Source organism: Cucumis sativus, chromosome 2 (genome assembly GCF_000004075.3).
Source record: "Cucumis sativus cultivar 9930 chromosome 2, Cucumber_9930_V3, whole genome shotgun sequence".
Lineage (NCBI taxonomy): Eukaryota > Viridiplantae > Streptophyta > Magnoliopsida > Cucurbitales > Cucurbitaceae > Cucumis > Cucumis sativus.
Genome location: NC_026656.2, coordinates 14,314,453 through 14,330,760, shown reverse-complemented (window position 1 = coordinate 14,330,760; position 16,308 = coordinate 14,314,453). Strand labels below are relative to the sequence as shown.

The 16,308-nt window shown below is 32.2% G+C and overlaps 3 protein-coding genes and 1 long non-coding RNA gene across 5 annotated transcripts; 3 read left to right on the top strand and 1 right to left on the bottom strand.

Annotated features, from left to right (window-relative positions):
* The first annotated feature begins 29 nt into the window (after nt 1-29).
* LOC101207851 (NASP-related protein sim3) lies at nt 30-4,501 on the top strand. Its single transcript, XM_004147996.3, has 6 exons — nt 30-430; nt 888-1,114; nt 2,714-2,926; nt 3,053-3,143; nt 3,590-3,869; nt 3,949-4,501. Exons 1-6 carry the CDS (start codon nt 132-134, stop codon nt 4,279-4,281), a joined length of 1,443 nt encoding a protein of 480 aa, XP_004148044.1. The 5' UTR covers nt 30-131; the 3' UTR covers nt 4,282-4,501.
* A 1,528-nt stretch (nt 4,502-6,029) lies between these two features.
* On the top strand, nt 6,030-7,222 carry LOC101207606. Its single transcript, XR_004214293.1, has 2 exons — nt 6,030-6,411; nt 7,028-7,222. It is a non-coding gene; the product is annotated as an uncharacterized LOC101207606 (long non-coding RNA).
* Nucleotides 7,223-7,297: 75 nt separating this feature from the next.
* On the bottom strand, nt 7,298-9,078 carry LOC101213215 (B3 domain-containing transcription factor VRN1). Of its 2 annotated transcripts, XM_004148017.3 has the most exons (4): nt 8,608-9,075; nt 7,992-8,529; nt 7,712-7,905; nt 7,298-7,615 (listed from the first exon to the last, which is right to left on the bottom strand). In XM_004148017.3, exons 1-4 carry the CDS (start codon nt 8,680-8,682, stop codon nt 7,355-7,357), a joined length of 1,068 nt encoding a protein of 355 aa, XP_004148065.1. In that variant the 5' UTR covers nt 8,683-9,075; the 3' UTR covers nt 7,298-7,354. The 2 variants fall into 2 exon arrangements, with proteins under 2 accessions (XP_004148065.1, XP_011649360.1); XM_011651058.2 differs by having other exon boundaries at nt 7,992-9,078.
* A 5,140-nt stretch (nt 9,079-14,218) lies between these two features.
* On the top strand, nt 14,219-15,379 carry LOC116402216. Its single transcript, XM_031881427.1, has 4 exons — nt 14,219-14,614; nt 14,714-14,866; nt 14,939-15,015; nt 15,139-15,379. Exons 1-4 carry the CDS (start codon nt 14,281-14,283, stop codon nt 15,361-15,363), a joined length of 789 nt encoding a protein of 262 aa, XP_031737287.1. The 5' UTR covers nt 14,219-14,280; the 3' UTR covers nt 15,364-15,379.
* Nucleotides 15,380-16,308: the final 929 nt, after the last annotated feature.

Here is a 16,308-nt window from a genome sequence, read left to right as displayed (position 1 = left end):
TTTTCTGTAATTACAACTTAGATACAAAAAGGGAGTTATTATTTAAGGTGTCGCGTTTCCGCCCAAAAAGGATTTTGAAGCTCAAAGTGAGGAATTCTCTGCTTAAACCTCCAATTTTCTCTAATACAGCCATGGCCGACGAGGATCCACCATCGGAGGTCTCAGTGACGGTGGACAAACCCAAACTTGACGAAACTCTCAACGTCAGTGAGGTCACCACTGAATCCATTGTTCAAGGAGGCCTCCAGTCGTCTTGTAATTCTCCGAATGAAAAGAAGCCCATTACTCAACCCACTGCTCAGACCTCTGATGAAAGCGGGGACAAATCGTTAGACCTGGCGGAAGAGTTGCTAGAGAAGGGATCCAAGGCCATGAAGGATAATGATTTCAATGAGGCTGTCGATTGCTTCAGCCGTGCCCTTGAGATTAGGTTAGGGTTTTCTTATTTTTCATTATCGCTTCAATTCCCTTTTTTGGTTATGAATTAATTCTTGAGTGAAGATGAAACTTGAGGTTTTGTTAACTTTGAAGTCTCCCTGTTGGATCATTTCCGTTCCATTACCATTTACTCAATTTCAAGATTTTTCATCCTGGGTTTATTTCGCTCTGCTTTACTGGTGGGGGGTATATTCTTGCTCCAGATTTTTTTTTCCCTTTTACTTCGACGAATCTTCATCTTTCTTTTTATTGAAGATCAACTGCTCGTCAGGATCACTGAACAATCTTGGTCTGGGATGTTGTTCCTTCTTGTTAGGTTCTAAGTATATTCTTAAATCACTAGTATTTGGATACTTCTAGTTTTTGTGCTTGTCGTAAGTTGTAACCATCTGAAATCCTTCGATTTTTTTTTTTTTACTTGTAATAATGTTGAAAATATTTAATTTCAGAGCTGCGCATTATGGTGAACTGGCTTCAGAATGTGTCAAATTGTACTACAAATATGGATGTGCTTTATTGTACAAAGCCCAGGAGGAGGCAGACCCACTGGGAGCTGTCCCGAAGAAGGAAGGTCAATCTGACAAGGATGATTCTGTGAAGAGTGCTGTTAATGGTGAATCATCAAAAGCTTCTGTTTCCAGCAATGCTGAAGCGGTCGATGGGGTTACAGATGACGGTTGGTATCTTTATTATGCTGTCTGAGTAATCAAGTTTCTATCTACGTTTCCCTTTCTTTTACTTAGATATTTTTTGTTTTTACAATCATGTTTTAGCCTAATGAACTCCCCTCTAATGTTTGACTTACTTGAAGAGGTTTCCACTTCAATTTGTCTTCTTTCATTTTTTCTAAATGAAAGTCGTTACTTTTCTACAAAAAAGAAAAAAAAAGGAAAAAAAGAAAGAAAGAGTGAGGATCTTATATTCTTAAGAGTTGAGTAACAGCAACATGCTTCTGGTTTTATTTTATCTTGATATCAGTGATGTATTTCATGGTAATCTCAGTGATGAATTTAGTCTAGTTTCATTGAAGCACTTCAACTGGAAGTGAAAAGATTCATTATTTTTCATAACGTGTATTTCAAATTTTTCAATGTATTGTATGTATTTCCATCCTGAGATGTTACAAGCTCTATAGCTTTTCTTATGGACATTAGGATGTGACGACTTGCTTTATTCTTCTTTTGAACAGCAGGGTTTTTCTAGAGTTAGAAAGCATATACTTGTTTGTCTTCTTTCCTTGTTTAAAACACACACCCACATATTTAGTTGGTAGGCTTCCAGCTCACATTGGGTAGATGGGTTGTCTTGCCTTCTGTGGAAATCGTTTAACTCGTATCTTGGCTGCAGTGGACACTGGGTTTTGTATATACATGTCTTTATGGAAAAATTCCTTTCACTTTAGTTTCTTGTTTCTTCCTTTCACTTTCATATCAGATGATGGTATCTCTATCGATTTCTTTGCTTTCCTATTTACGAAGTGTTTACATGAACATTTTATAAATTTTTTTGGTCTTCAGTGTTTTGATATTTAGAAAGGATACTTTTCTACTTGATGTCAAACACGTCACCTCATCCACACTTGCATCTTTTTTAGCATCTCAACTGTGGCACGATGCATCTTTTTCATTTTGTCATTGCACTTTGTGCTTTAGAAAATGCAAATCACTCATACATTATTTTAGACTGATTGATACCTACTAATTGTAAATAAAAAGATTTTGTTTAGAATCACTGTCTTCGCAGTTTGAGTAGAACAAATTTCTTGGGGCTTGTAGTTCACTGCATTCATGTGCAGACAACATTTGATTGATTTTTTTGTTTCTTGTTTTCATAAGTTTAATTACGTACATTTAATGCTACCTACTGATGCATAAAAAAGAAATTGCATATTTCTCCTTTATCAAAGTTTTGTTTGATGTGTGGAATGCATTATGTGTACTTCTATCATAGATGTTTTTTACATGCATGAATTATGAATCAGTTGAGTTTCAAACAGTTTCTACTATGAAAAATTGGTTTTCATATCTGAAGAGGCATGTATAGCACTTCAAATTTGAATGGAATTATCACGTGCTCACATTTTCTCAAGGACCTGAAAGATAGGGTTGAGTATTAACATTGTTCTGCTTTGTTTTGATTGCGTTATGTTATTTCTGGTTTTCATTTTAAGATACTATCTAATAGAAAAGTTGTTTTTAAACAAAAATGTCTTAAAAGATAATCTTGTGAGGAACTTTTTGATCTTCCATTTTCCTTTGTTTTTTCTTTGAGACAGTTTCTGAGACAGTCAGTAAGAAGGATCGGGATGAAGAAGAATCTGATGGTAGTGATGCTGAGGACTTGGCAGATGCAGATGAAGATGAATCTGACCTTGATTTAGCTTGGAAAATGCTAGACGTTGCCAGAGCAATCGTGGAAAAAGACTCAGCTGACACTATGGAGAAAGTGGACATACTCTCAGCCTTGGCAGAAGTTGCACTAGAAAGAGGTACACTTGCATTGTATTTCCTCTGGTGTGATATACATTCAAGTGGTTTTTGTTTCTTTTTCTTCCATTAGTAAGTGGTTTATCCATCAATTTTAAAGTTTTGTTTCTTTTTTCAACTTTTTTTAGAGGACATTGGAACTTCCCTCAGTGACTACCAGAAAGCGTTATCAATTTTAGAAAGACTTGTTGAACCTGACAATCGACAGCTTGCTGAACTGTATCCCTCTTTCAGATCATAAACTATAAGTATGTAAATAGAATCTAATATATTCTTAAAACTCAGATTCCAATTATTCTTTACGAGATTTCGAAAAGTAAAAAGGAATTAAAAGGGAAAAAAAAACCCTGTTTTCAAGGTAGCCGACCTCAAAATTTGTTTTTAAAAATAGCTTATAAATTCTGGGAGGTTCTTAATCTATGCTTTTACCTTTGTACTATTTCGAGTGAGTTTTTGCAACTACTCTTCTTCAACTCGTATCTTTACCACTGGAAGCATTTTTGTACATCTCCTTGGTAGAGACGTCATCTCTCCTTTTGTTGTTCTCTTTCTTTGGTAATGAATGCATAGATTCCTTTTGTTGTTCTTTTCTGTTTTTGTTTTGAATTGGTATGGTTACTTCCTTTCACGTGAGGTCTTTTGTTACCTTAATCTAAAAATTCCAGAAATTTCCGTGTATGCTTGTGTTTGGAGTTTGGTTCTCAGCCGCAGGAAGCCATTTCATATTGCCAGAAGGCAATATCAATTTGCAAGTCACGTGTGGTGCGGCTCACTGACGAAGTAAAGAGTGTCATTGTACCAACCACAGCTTCGTCTACTTCGGGGTCAGAACCAGAGGTCCCACTATCCTCCAATGGCTCCCAGACTGACAACGAAAATGCTACAACAGAGAAACAATCTGAGATTGACACTCTATCTGGGCTTTTGGTTGAGCTAGAAAAGAAGGCGAGTGTAGACTGTAACTTATGAAACAAACTTCAACAAAGAATGCCAAAAAACTAACCAATGTTTTGTCTTTGTACAGCTTGAAGATCTCCAACAGCAAGCCTCAAACCCAAAGTCAATTCTCTCAGAGATTCTCGGCATAGGATCAGCAAAGCCTAATCTCGAAAAGATCACACCTCCAGTTCCATCAGTGTTCAACTCCTCACAAATGGGTTCAGCTCACAGCAATGGAGGATTTGACTCTCCAACAGTCTCAACTGCCCACACGAACGGTGTGACGCACCTTGGTGTTGTCGGAAGAGGAGTGAAACGAGTATCAACAAATTCAGAGTCTAATGACTCGAACCCAACGAAGAAACTGGCAAAAGACTTATCATCATCACAAGATAAAGGCGACAGTAGTTCCGCCTGAATGTTCTTCAACTCATCTTGATGTTAAAAAATTCATAGAGCAGTAAAACAAAACTAGATTAGAAAGAGGAAAAAGAAAATCATCCTGCCTGTGGCCTGTGGATGTTATGATTTTCATGTATGTTTGTATTGTGTTCTACTAGAATTTTCACACTTGAATCATCATGTTTTTCCAGACTCCTTAAATCATAGATTTAATTTGGATCATCTTCTTATGTGAAGTTTTAAGTCATATAAATAACGAAATGAATCCTGTATAGTGTTATACCATATAACATTACATCTCATCTCTATCTATGAACTAAAACTTATTTGCTATACACACATCAAATCCTTCAATTTATATAAAGGAATTAATGAAGTGAGATGCTAAAGTAAAATTGAAAATGTCTAATTAAATAGTAATTAAAAAGGATGAAGTCAAGAATCAAGATTTGGTGGAGATATTATGAAATACAATATTGATATCATTAAGATAGTGGCTGATTTTAACATAACAACTATAGAGAACAATGATCCAAAATAATAGTCCGTGGGTCTAAATAAATTATATAGTTCAAATTAAGGTGTTTAATTTTTATTTAAAAAATAAGTGATTTGTTAATACAAAAAGAATTTAAATCAAAATCAAAATTTGGAAAAATATATATATTCTTTTCCAATCCAAACGTACTATTACTTTAATAAATTATATAGTTTAATTGTGGCAGTTCATGTTACTATTACGAGTACACAAATCAAATTCATACCTGAGAATGACCAAATGGAAGTTATCCTAACAACCAAGGTATGTATGTATATTTTCAAATCTATAGTTTTGAAAAAATTAGTGTCTGATCAACAAGTTGTGCTTGGTATTATTGTTTTTGTAGGAAGGAGAATGCATAATTGGAGGTACTGAAGAAGGAGATGAAATTAAATGTGGAATTAGTCTTTACCCAATGGAATTTTACAAAGCTTTCACATCAAAAGGAGTTTGGTTGTTATTCAATTCATATGATCCCAATGGCATGCTTTTGATTGCTCCTATGGGATTGTATACTCACATTTCTTCATTTTCTCCTCATGATATCTATGGAGGAATTGACCTCCATATTGTTAATATATCATCACTACATTTTTCTTTTCCACATCAATAAATTCCAAAGGATATTAATCTCTTAGTAATGACTCATCTTTGATTTTCAAACCATATTGGTTTTGTGAAATTTTAGTAGCTAATTAATTCCATTGGATTGCTATTATAACTTAATTGTATACTATGATTATTTAAATGATTACTATTATAAATTTAAACTTCTAAGATACTATAAAAATATCTTATTATATAAACACAATACTAAATATATATTTGGAAGCTATCATAAATAATCTAATCAACCATATAGATATTAAATATCCCCATAAAAACCAATTCCAAATCCCCATTGCTAATTAGTTTCAGGATCTCAAAATTGATATTCCTCACTTAATTATTAAAATAATTTTTCCAAAGATTTTAAGTCTCTCTCTATATATTTTTCTTTTAAATATATTGGAGCAATTCTTAATCGATAAGCATCAAATTGTTTGTTTGTTCTAATCTTTTTAATCAAACAAATTGATATGAAAACTTTAATTTTGGAGATACCCCAATGTCAAACGAAGTCTAAAAGCATTATTCTATTATTCCATATAGGAGCAATTTTGTGAATTGGAATGAACTAATGGGCGGTTGGGAATAAATCAAAGCAATTAAATATGTAATTAAGTCTAAAACCATATCCTCACACATAGTGTTTGACAATTTTTAGAAGAAACTAGAAAAGAAAAAGAAGGGAATACTTGAGCATTGGAAAATCGACGATATTCCCAAAGCTTTTTTCCTTTGTTAAATTGCTTTTGAAAGTTGATTAGCCTTTAGAACACAAAAAGAAGAGAGAGAGAGAGATGTGTATGCTAGTGGTTTGTAAGGATTGCAGCAAATATACATGGAAGGGGTGTGGCCGCCACCTTCCTGGTCTCTACAAGAGCGTAGAGAAGGGGAAGCACTGCAACTGCCACCCTTGGCCGGGTGTCGTCGTGCCACCGGAAGATGTCCCCGACACGACGAAGCCATCGCAACCAGTGCAACCATCATCTGTCTCTACAGGTATGCTGCTATATGAACTAAACTTGTTCGAATAACATGATCTTTTTTGGAATGAAATCTGGGGTTTAGAAACATTTGCATAATTTGTTTTTGGAGTTCTTCTTTTCTTCTTGCTTGTTGTTCTTTGAGATTAATTGGATATATAGATGAGGGATTTGAGGAAGGATTGTTAACAAAGTTTGAGGATTTGATAAAATTGGTTATTATGTGGAGACGATATCTTGAGATCTCAAATACAATGTTTAACAATTCAAATGTTTATTTAAACAAAAATGGAAACCATGAATTAAAAATGGTGAGAAAAACAAATTAAATTATCATCTGCACAAAATCTATGAATTTAAAAACTAATTGTTCACAAAATAAATTTAATTCTCCTCGTGGTAATAAGTTTGATTAATTTTGTTAGATTTGTAACTAATGTTTTATTATTTCTTTAAAGAATGATACAAACAAATATATATATATATATATATATATATGTATATAATTCTGATGAATAGTTGCTATCATTTAAAACTGTTTAGAGAGATTTGATGATGGAAGAGACGGATAGTAAAGTTGTAAAAATATATGAATTTTCGTAGGCAGTGAAAGTTGGAGTTGATTTGTGCAGGTAAGACAGTTAAGTAGGACACTATGGGAGTAAGCCAAACTACAACTATTACTACCTCTCTTCACTTGTCAAGGTTGTCACTTCAAATATTTCATATACTATTATTATTCCATAAATAACGAAGGGCTTTGTAAAGGATGCAATCGTGTCCAATTCTAAATCAATCAAAAAAAAAAAAAAAAACTTTGAGTCATGTGTGTTCTAATTGTTTAAACTTCTCTCTCCCTCTCTCTCTATATATATATATATGAATGCAATGCATATCAATACTTAGCAATAACATAATATAAGATTAATTAGACATTATTTGGGTGTTGAATTCACTCACTAAGGACTTGGAAGACGGAAAATGGTGACGAGGAAATGAACTTTAGGGGTTTTGTTCATTAATTCAAACACACAAATATCCCCTTCTTCCAATTCATTATCAACCGCGAATCTCTTCCAACCGCCTTTCAGCTCCGTTCGCCGCCGTGTGAACGCCCACCGGACTCCGCACCATACTTTCCAAATCCGACCATCTCCCACCTCCAGCTTCACATCCACCGATTCCTTTATATATCTCTCTGAAAAGATCCTTGGCAAGCTCTGCAGATTAATTAATCACACATTCATCAACGATGACTATTCTCAAATCACCCATCCATCCATTCAAGTCTTGTTGTTGTTCTGTTCTGTTCTTACCAGACAATTTCCTGTTTGGATGTACGAAGGCCTCATTGTAACCATGAATGAAGGGTTCTTCGTTCTACATTTGAACGAACTCGCTCTCCTCACAACTACCAATTGATTCTCTGTTAATACCTGCTGCGTCTTCCGTGGATTCATCGGTCTCATCGATTCCGGACTGGATCTGCCGTCTTCTCTCTCGTTGTACTCTGAAATCGGTAAGTGTTCATCAGACTATAGTACTGATTGCTGAAATTCAAATGAAAGTTTAGAGAAATTAAGTGGAAAAATTAACCTGATGCTCTGTAATTAGTTTGTCTCGGTGAGTAGTCCGTTTCCAGATCTTCATCTTCATCGTCATCGCTGAATCCTTGAGGTGTAGTGAACTCTCGACGCTTCATTATCTTAATCTTCATATTCTTCTTCATCTCCCGCAAGGAGTAATACGCGGATGTTTCTTTCTCTTTCTTCTCCATTCTTCTTCTCTTCTTCAAAACCTCCTCATGTAGTATCTGGATAGATTCACCTTCATCATCGCTTTCGCTTTTAGGAACGATTACCGGCAGTCGACGCATTGGATAATCGATTTCGGTAGCGGAAGTATCGAAAATAAGAACATTGAAACAACAAATTCCTTTCAACTGGAACACGAGGAAATATCCAGGTTGAACGGCATAAAAGTTTACAAACTCCGGCCATCCTCTGAGGAAACATATTTTGCCGTCTAGTCTCGTGAGTTGGAAGTTCCATTTAGAGCCGTCGGGAAGGGAAAGAGTGGCGTTGTTGAATAACAGAGAATGGGCATTGTTCTTGACGAACTTGTTTGGAAGATCCTGTTGAAGAAGAAGAAAAAAAAAAAGAGTAATTAGAGAATGTGATTTGAAAAATTTGTTGGTTTGATTAGTACTTACAAGTTTTTGTTGGGTGAGATTTTGATGAAGAACGATCTTGAAGAAATGGGGATTTGGAGAAGTGAACAAACCCATTTACAAATATATTTCTTGAGCTCTTTCTCTCCAATGGGTTTGAATTTAAATACAAAATCAATGAACTTTCAAAACTTTTTAGAAAAAAACTCATGCAAATGTGTTAACAATGATAGTGTGTTGAAGAAAGACTCATAAGGAAAGTATGTGGCCAAATTCATCCAAGGCAGATGAATTTTTCAAATTCATAATATTCTGATAATTATTAAATAAGTTTGCATAACGTTATGATTATTTCCCATATGTTCTTTAGTTTGTTATAAACATGACAAACAAGCAAAATAGTATAAGAATGGTGAAATGAAAGGGGAGTAGAGTTATTATTCCAAGTCTTGTGTATTCTCTCCATTGTTCTTTTCTTCTTCCATAGTTTTCACAATCACATCACCATGTTCATCTCTTAAATGGATCCTTTGGAACCATTCTCTTTCAATAATAATATTGAAAACTATGGTAAGTTTGATATATAGTTTAGATCTTTTTTTTAGTATTTCTTGAATCAAGCATGTTTATTATTATTATTTTTTTAATATTCGTGATAGTTCCCTTTAGGGTTACCAATTCAAAATTGAAGTTCTTTCTCCCAATAGGGAAATTGATTTTACTACTGACCTATTTTATCTTTTCATATTTATCCTGCAAAATAAGAAAATATTATTATTGTGTGCATTTTTTTCTTCTTCTAAATTTCATATGATTTGAAGTTTTAGCCAAGTTGTTGAAAGACATTTTTTTAAATATTTGGTTATTTTCTTTTAATATTTGGTATACTAATTAACAGCTATTACAAGCAAGTTTATTTTCTACCTCTTTTGTGTTTAATGAAAATTTTGTTTATTTTATAAGAAATAGCTTCCATTTTTTTTTGTATATTTAAAAATATATTTTTTATGATAATGAGTATGTTTTTTAGATGGAAGAGTTGAATCATAAACCACGTTAAAATAATAATATTAATAAATAAAATTAAAAAATTTAATTTTCAAAATTGAGCTCGTTAATTAGGTTATTAAATCGAGCATAAATAATATTATTTGGAAGGATTGATTTAATTCTAATTATAGATGTGCAATGCGTAGTTGGGAACCTAAGACATTGGGAGAGGTGCAATAAGACATTGGGAGAGGTGCAATAAGTGATCTAAATCCTAGAAAGCTTACTTTAATTACACCTAAAAAAATTATGATTATTCAACTAATTTTAGTTGGATGATCTCTACCAAACCATTAATATCAAGGATGATCTCTACCTATTACAATTTCTTTAATATTAATTCTTTTTTATATTCGTGAGTATCTGGATCAGGCTGAAAAAAGATAAAAAATTAATTCTTCATGATATCTTACTTTGTTTCACTTGATATAACTTCCTAACCCACCAAATAGCTAGAATCCAGTTCCCACATCTAACAGAGTCTTTATTTCGAAGTGATGCTTGTTCTTGAAAATAACATTGAAGTAAATGTTCATGCCAAAATCAATGCCCCTACCTGCAGACATCATTGCTATCGGTCCTTCAATTCGAATGACACCTTTTGAGGAGCTTCCCATAGTACAAAAAATTTATTTTCAAAACTTGTATATACAGTAGGTGTGTATTTAAAATGGATTTTACATTTTTTACATTTTTTTTATTAAAATGGATTTACACTTTTTATAAGGCTGTATTGATTAAAAGTCCAATTTATTAATAAACTATACTATATATTTTGTCACTACAAAAATAGAAAAGTTAATATTTTAATTTTAAATAGAAATGAATGAACGGCTACTCAACCCTAAAAGTAATGGAATATGTATTTCAAATATTTAATTTAAAAAATAATAGAATATGTATTTGAAATGTTTAATTTAAAAAATAAGTGATTTAAAAAGTAAATAGAGAAAACTCTAAAAATAGTTTTTGAAGTATTTTAAACCATTTTATCAAAATCTTCAACTAAAAATAAGTTTTAAGAAAAAATATATTCTTTTTAGGAGATTTTAAAAGAAATATCTTATTTATTTATATTTACAATTTATTTACAGACCTTTCTAAATAATGTACAAATTATAATTTCTTTAATAAATAAAGAATTATTTCTACCTTCATACTAATTTTTGTATATGTGTATATTTTGATATTGGTGGGTATGGGACGAGACCTAAAGAAAAGGGTAGAAAATTTATTGTTCACTACCTCTTGGTCAACCCATAGTGGTTGGTTGAATAAGGTTATTAGCCTTTAATTATACATTATAAACACTTTTCTCTTTAGGAGTTTTTGACATTTGAAGGTGAACTTAAATAATTCTTAAAAAATTGTGACAATTGATTTTAGTTTTCATAATTTTTCATTAAATATTTTGTTTTTTAAATAATATTTTTTAATAACATGGTAGAGGCACATATTTAAAATACCTTTTTAAGTATTTAATTTAATCTACAAAATATCTTCGGAAGCACAAAATTATTGGAAGATAAATGAAAAAGAGAAAGGATCTTCTAGGGCATAAACGCTAGTTGGGCGAAATGTATGGATCTACGAACGCACAAGATTAGGGCGTTGGAGATATGTAGGATATTCGACTCTTAATCTTGTGGTCGGGAGATCCTATATAACAAACATTATTAAATGAAAGGTATTATACACGAAGAGCCTTACCCCTCTCTTGTGCCTTTGCTTCTGTCCTCTCCCAAAGCATTTTTAACGCCTTGTATGTCGACATATATTTATGCGTCGGAAAAGCCTTTTCGAGGTTGTATGAACTTCGATACTACCAATATTGCGTCAGAAGTTCCTCTATTTAAATGGAAGGTATATACCTCCACTCTTAGAATCACAACTTCAACACTTCAAATTCAAATTCCTAAAACCTACAACTAATTCAAAATCTAAATACAACAAATAAATTGAAATATAAATATATACTAAAACTAATTAACTAAAACAAAACAATAACTAAACTAAACTAAACCACTTGCCGGAATGAACAGTGACAACAAAGATGATGACGAACGGTCATACAAGGACGACGGCTAGCGGTGGCGTGGATCTCTCTCCTTCTCGGTCTCTCTCAACTTCTCTCTCAACTTTTCAATTCTGTGACTTACATAACTGAAGAGGATTTTTATAAGAGAGTCCCAGACGCACATCGAAAACGTCGGGAGACACCATGAACAAAATAGTTTTCACTTCTACGGGCGTTTTACTTATGACGTCGGAAATGACTAAACTTTTCCCGACGCCATGCAAAGAGACGTCCGAAAAAATGCGATAATTAAATATTTATTTATCTTCTCCCTACGTCTTGAACTACGATGTCAGGAATACTTGTCTCGATCGACGCATCGTGGATTGGCCTTTGTTTCGACACTGTTTTAGCCGATGCCTTTATCTGCGTCAGGAGAGATCGAGAATGTTCCACCTGTTTCATCCCTTCACTTCTGCCGTCGTTCGAGAGAACCTAGCAACACTTCCTCCGTTGGTTGATTATCAGATCGAAAACGTTACACCTCTCCGTCCCTTTCACTTCACTTTCGATCGTCCGAGTGTGTTTTGAGTATACACACTAAGATCAAAGCCTTAAGTGGAGCTAGAAAGGTTTGTTATGGATGCAATGGAATTTTTGCATTCAACCACTTTGTATGAGATGTTTCACCTCCACCTTTGTCGAGAGAAAAGTTCTTTTGAATGACTATTTATTTGAAGGTTGCTTGAGTACACAATCTGACGAGTTTGACTTGGAAGTGCCTATTGCAATTTGGTACTTGCATTTTTGCTCATTTTCTTTTCACTATTTTTATTAGGTCTTGCACTAATATCGGATCGATCTATTGATGTTTTGAATAATTTTGTTATTCACAACAATACCTTATTGTATTTAATTTCTTTGTAAAAATATATTACCAATGTTTAGTTTCTATTTTGCTTTGTATTTGTCATTTAGGAAATTTCAATAGATTTTGTGTACTTAGTTTCTTTGTATTGTTATATATGAAAGTTCTTATTTATGTGTACTATTTTGTGTTAAAATAGAATCAATTGATGAAAATTATGTATAATGTCATGAACAATATTAGCCTTTTTTATTCTGCGTCATTTAAAAACTGACCAGAGTTTGAGAGCACATGAACAAAAAATATAATTGAATTGCAACTTTTCTTTAAAAAATTTCAAAACACGTTTGACGACTTTTAAATGTCATAAAAAGATATTCTTGATGGTTTTTTAATGTCATAAACAATCAATTATTTTATGGTTATTAAATGTCATGAACACTCATATTCTTCACGGTTTTTAAATGTCATGAACACTCATACTCTTGATGATTTTTAACTGTCAGAAAAAATTGTAAACTGAACGTTTATAAAACGTCAATGTTCATTATTCTTGAAATTTTTATCAACCGTCAAGAACTTCGACTTTCTTGATATTGACATCAGTGAGGATTTTAAAATCATAAGAATAATAATACTGCAAAAAAAAATCTATTTTTGTAGTAGTGATAGTATGGTGGTTGGGTTAAACTAAATTACTTTAGGTATTTTGAGGATAGAATATATTGGAGTTTTTAGGGACGACTGTCTAGTAGTTTAAAGATGTTTAGGTGACGTTTTGATGATTGCAACGTCACTAGGTTAGGGAATTAGTATAGTGCACTTCTCTCTGTACTCAAGAGTCTTAACAATAAGTTATAAATAATTAAAAGTGCCAAATATGAAAATTTTGAATAGGTCGTTGAATAAAGTTACTAACCTTTAATTGTACGAAGTTTTTTTCTGGAGTTTTGAACGTTTAATTATAATTCTTAATTTTAGTTTTCATAATTTTTCATTAAATTCTTAGAATTTGCCGGACTTATTCAAATTAAATTATGATCGTTCATATAAAATATATATATATATATATATATATATATATATCACAACAACTTCAATACAATATTGATAGAAACATATTAGTGTTTTTTAATATCTATTATTGATATAATTTGAAAATTGGATATTATAAAAGATTGTGATAAATTTGTTATTTTTGACAAATTCTAAAAAAAAAAAATAGTTTTTAAAATATTTTAAACACTTTTTATGAAAAGTCATGAGTTTTTTTTCTAAAAACGATATTTTTAAGTCAATTCAAACATACCTAAAATAATATTACTGGAAACTTGCAAATCTTATTTACCATTTATGTTTACACTCAGTTATAAATTGTTTTATTGATTATCTAAATAATTTACAAGTTAATTATCTTTTAAATTTCTGATCCAAATTATGTAATATTTCTCATCTTCATCATCATCTTTATTATTAAAAACTGAAAAGGGAAAAAGGGGAAAAGAGATAATAACACATAAATAATTTCAAATTTTAAACTTTTTTATCAAACAAACAAACAATTTGAAAAATTCATAAAAAATGAATCAAAAAATCCGATTAATGAGGCAAAAGAATTGGGCTTCCTAATCTCAAGTAATCTGTTGGATCTTTTCAGTCTTTAACCTTAATTAAGTTTTTATTTATCTATTTATGTTTTGATCAAAAGATCATATCCATTTATATTATCATCCTCCTCGTCGTCATCATCATTATCTTTCCCAATACACAAAAAGCCGCCATGGTTTTCTTTGAAATTGACCCCATTGAACCTCTTGCAGATGCACTCTATACTCTTTCTAAATTTTCAGAAAAATGCCATTTCAAATGGACACCATTATCTTTCTCCATTGTTGTCTCCCGAAATAAACCTCTTTGCATCTCAACTATCAAAATGTTGCCTAAAAGATTCATTCGTTTTTATTGTCGCAGATTTTATGAAGTCACATTTAATATCGTTGATTTCTTTGTTATAATGACTTATCTTCATCGCATGGGAGTTTCTTCCCTCTCTTTCTGTATGCCTACAATGCCTACAAATCAAAGTAGTATCACTCTTAAATATCGTATTCCTTGTAAGTAATTTTCGTTTTATTATTTTTGTTCTTCATCTACAATGCCTACAAATCAATTATTTTTGTTCTTCATATATATATATCATTGATTTTTTTAAGGTCAAGAAAACCCATTTTACACGAAAGTGCTACCAATGTCCATAGTTGAAGAACCTGCGGAGGTTGGGGACGTTGACTATGGTTCTTTCTTTGTATCAATGGCTTTAGAGGAGTTTCGATGTGTTGTACAAGACATGGAAAATGCTGATTATGGTAAATATATATAAACTTACATCGAAGTTTTGTAAGGAATTTTTTTTAATGTTTTGTTAATTTGGATCACAGTTCGTGTTACTATTACGAGTTCACAAATCAAATTTGTGGCTCCAGTTGATCATTGGGAAACTAGTTTTACCACCCAGGTACTTTCTTCAATTTTAGTGTGTATATATATATATGTTGTAATTTGAGCAAATCTTATATTTAGCTTCTTATAATCTTTTATCAAAATGATCAAATTCATTTGCATGACATTGTTTTTGTAGGAAGGAAAATGCATAATTGGAGGTATTGAAGAAGGAGAAGAAATTAAATGTGGAATTAGTCTTTATCCAATGGAATTTTACAAAGCTTTCACATCAAAAAGAGTTTGGTTTTTCAGTTCATGTGATACCAATGGTTTGCTTTTGATTGCTCCTATGGGAGTTTATACTCATATTTCTTCATTTTTTCCCCAAGATATACCTAATGGAGGAAATACATCGACCTGATCTTTACCCTACAAAATTGTTACTATATCATTCTCCGGAACCCTTTGTACGATTATGTCTGATCACTTCGATCACTTCCCCATCAAATGGGGCCCTGCACCTTTCAGATTTACAAACGTTGTTCTTAAAGATGTTCGGTTCAAAAAAAAAATCTAGATCTCACAAATCCTATCAAATGCTAGATTAAAAATAAGATATAAGATAATGAAAAGAAAGAAGATCAGCATGGATAAAGAAATTGATTGGATTGTGATAAACATGATCAAGAAGAAAATAAAATTACTGATCTTTTGAGTTTGCGTAGAACCTCTCTTAAAGCCGATCTCAACCAACATGCTTCCAAAGAAGCTCAAGAATGGGCTCAAAAATGTAAAAGAATTTGGAACATAGAGGGAGATGAAAATTCTGATTTTTTCCATAAAATATGCTCAGCAAGACAGAAGAAATTTCATTTTTAGTATATAGCAACAAAAAGGGGTGATATATGTACTACAAAATGAAGAGATTGAAAAAGCTTTTATTTAACACTTAAATTTGAAGATATCTACCGAAACAACAATAGAGATCTTTGGCTTATTGATAATCAACAATGATCTCCCATTACCAAAAAGGCTCATAATGATATTTGTAAGCCTTTATTTGAGACAGAGATACATGATGCTCCCAAAGCTTTCTCAAGTAATAAATCTTCGGGACCCAATGGCTACACTATGGAGTTCTTTAAATCGACGTGAAAACTTCTTAAAGGAAACATTCTGAACATTTTTAAAGAATTCCACAAAAATGGAATTATCAACAAAAGCTATGAATGCCACTTACATTCTCTCCCATCTGATTACAGGCCGATAATTCTAACCACAACACTTTTGTAAACTCATGGGAAAAGTTATTAGCTCTTCTTGATACGGTTGCAGAAAATTCGTCAAGGGCCAGACAGATTAAAAG

Coding starts and splice junctions, on each gene's coding strand:
- LOC101207851 (XM_004147996.3), top strand. CDS start 132: ATGGCCGACGAGGATCCACCATCGGAGGTCTCAGTGACGGTGGACAAA. Junction 1,115..2,713: donor CGATGGGGTTACAGATGACG/GTTGGTATCTTT, acceptor TCTTTGAGACAG/TTTCTGAGACAGTCAGTAAG. Junction 3,144..3,589: donor AATCGACAGCTTGCTGAACT/GTATCCCTCTTT, acceptor TAAAAATTCCAG/AAATTTCCGTGTATGCTTGT.
- LOC116402216 (XM_031881427.1), top strand. CDS start 14,281: ATGGTTTTCTTTGAAATTGACCCCATTGAACCTCTTGCAGATGCACTC. Junction 14,867..14,938: donor CATGGAAAATGCTGATTATG/GTAAATATATAT, acceptor TTTGGATCACAG/TTCGTGTTACTATTACGAGT. Junction 15,016..15,138: donor AAACTAGTTTTACCACCCAG/GTACTTTCTTCA, acceptor TTGTTTTTGTAG/GAAGGAAAATGCATAATTGG.
- LOC101213215 (XM_011651058.2), bottom strand. CDS start 8,682: ATGGGTTTGTTCACTTCTCCAAATCCCCATTTCTTCAAGATCGTTCTT. Junction 7,906..7,991: donor AACTAATTACAGAGCATCAG/GTTAATTTTTCC, acceptor TACCGATTTCAG/AGTACAACGAGAGAGAAGAC. Junction 7,616..7,711: donor TCCAAACAGGAAATTGTCTG/GTAAGAACAGAA, acceptor ATTAATCTGCAG/AGCTTGCCAAGGATCTTTTC.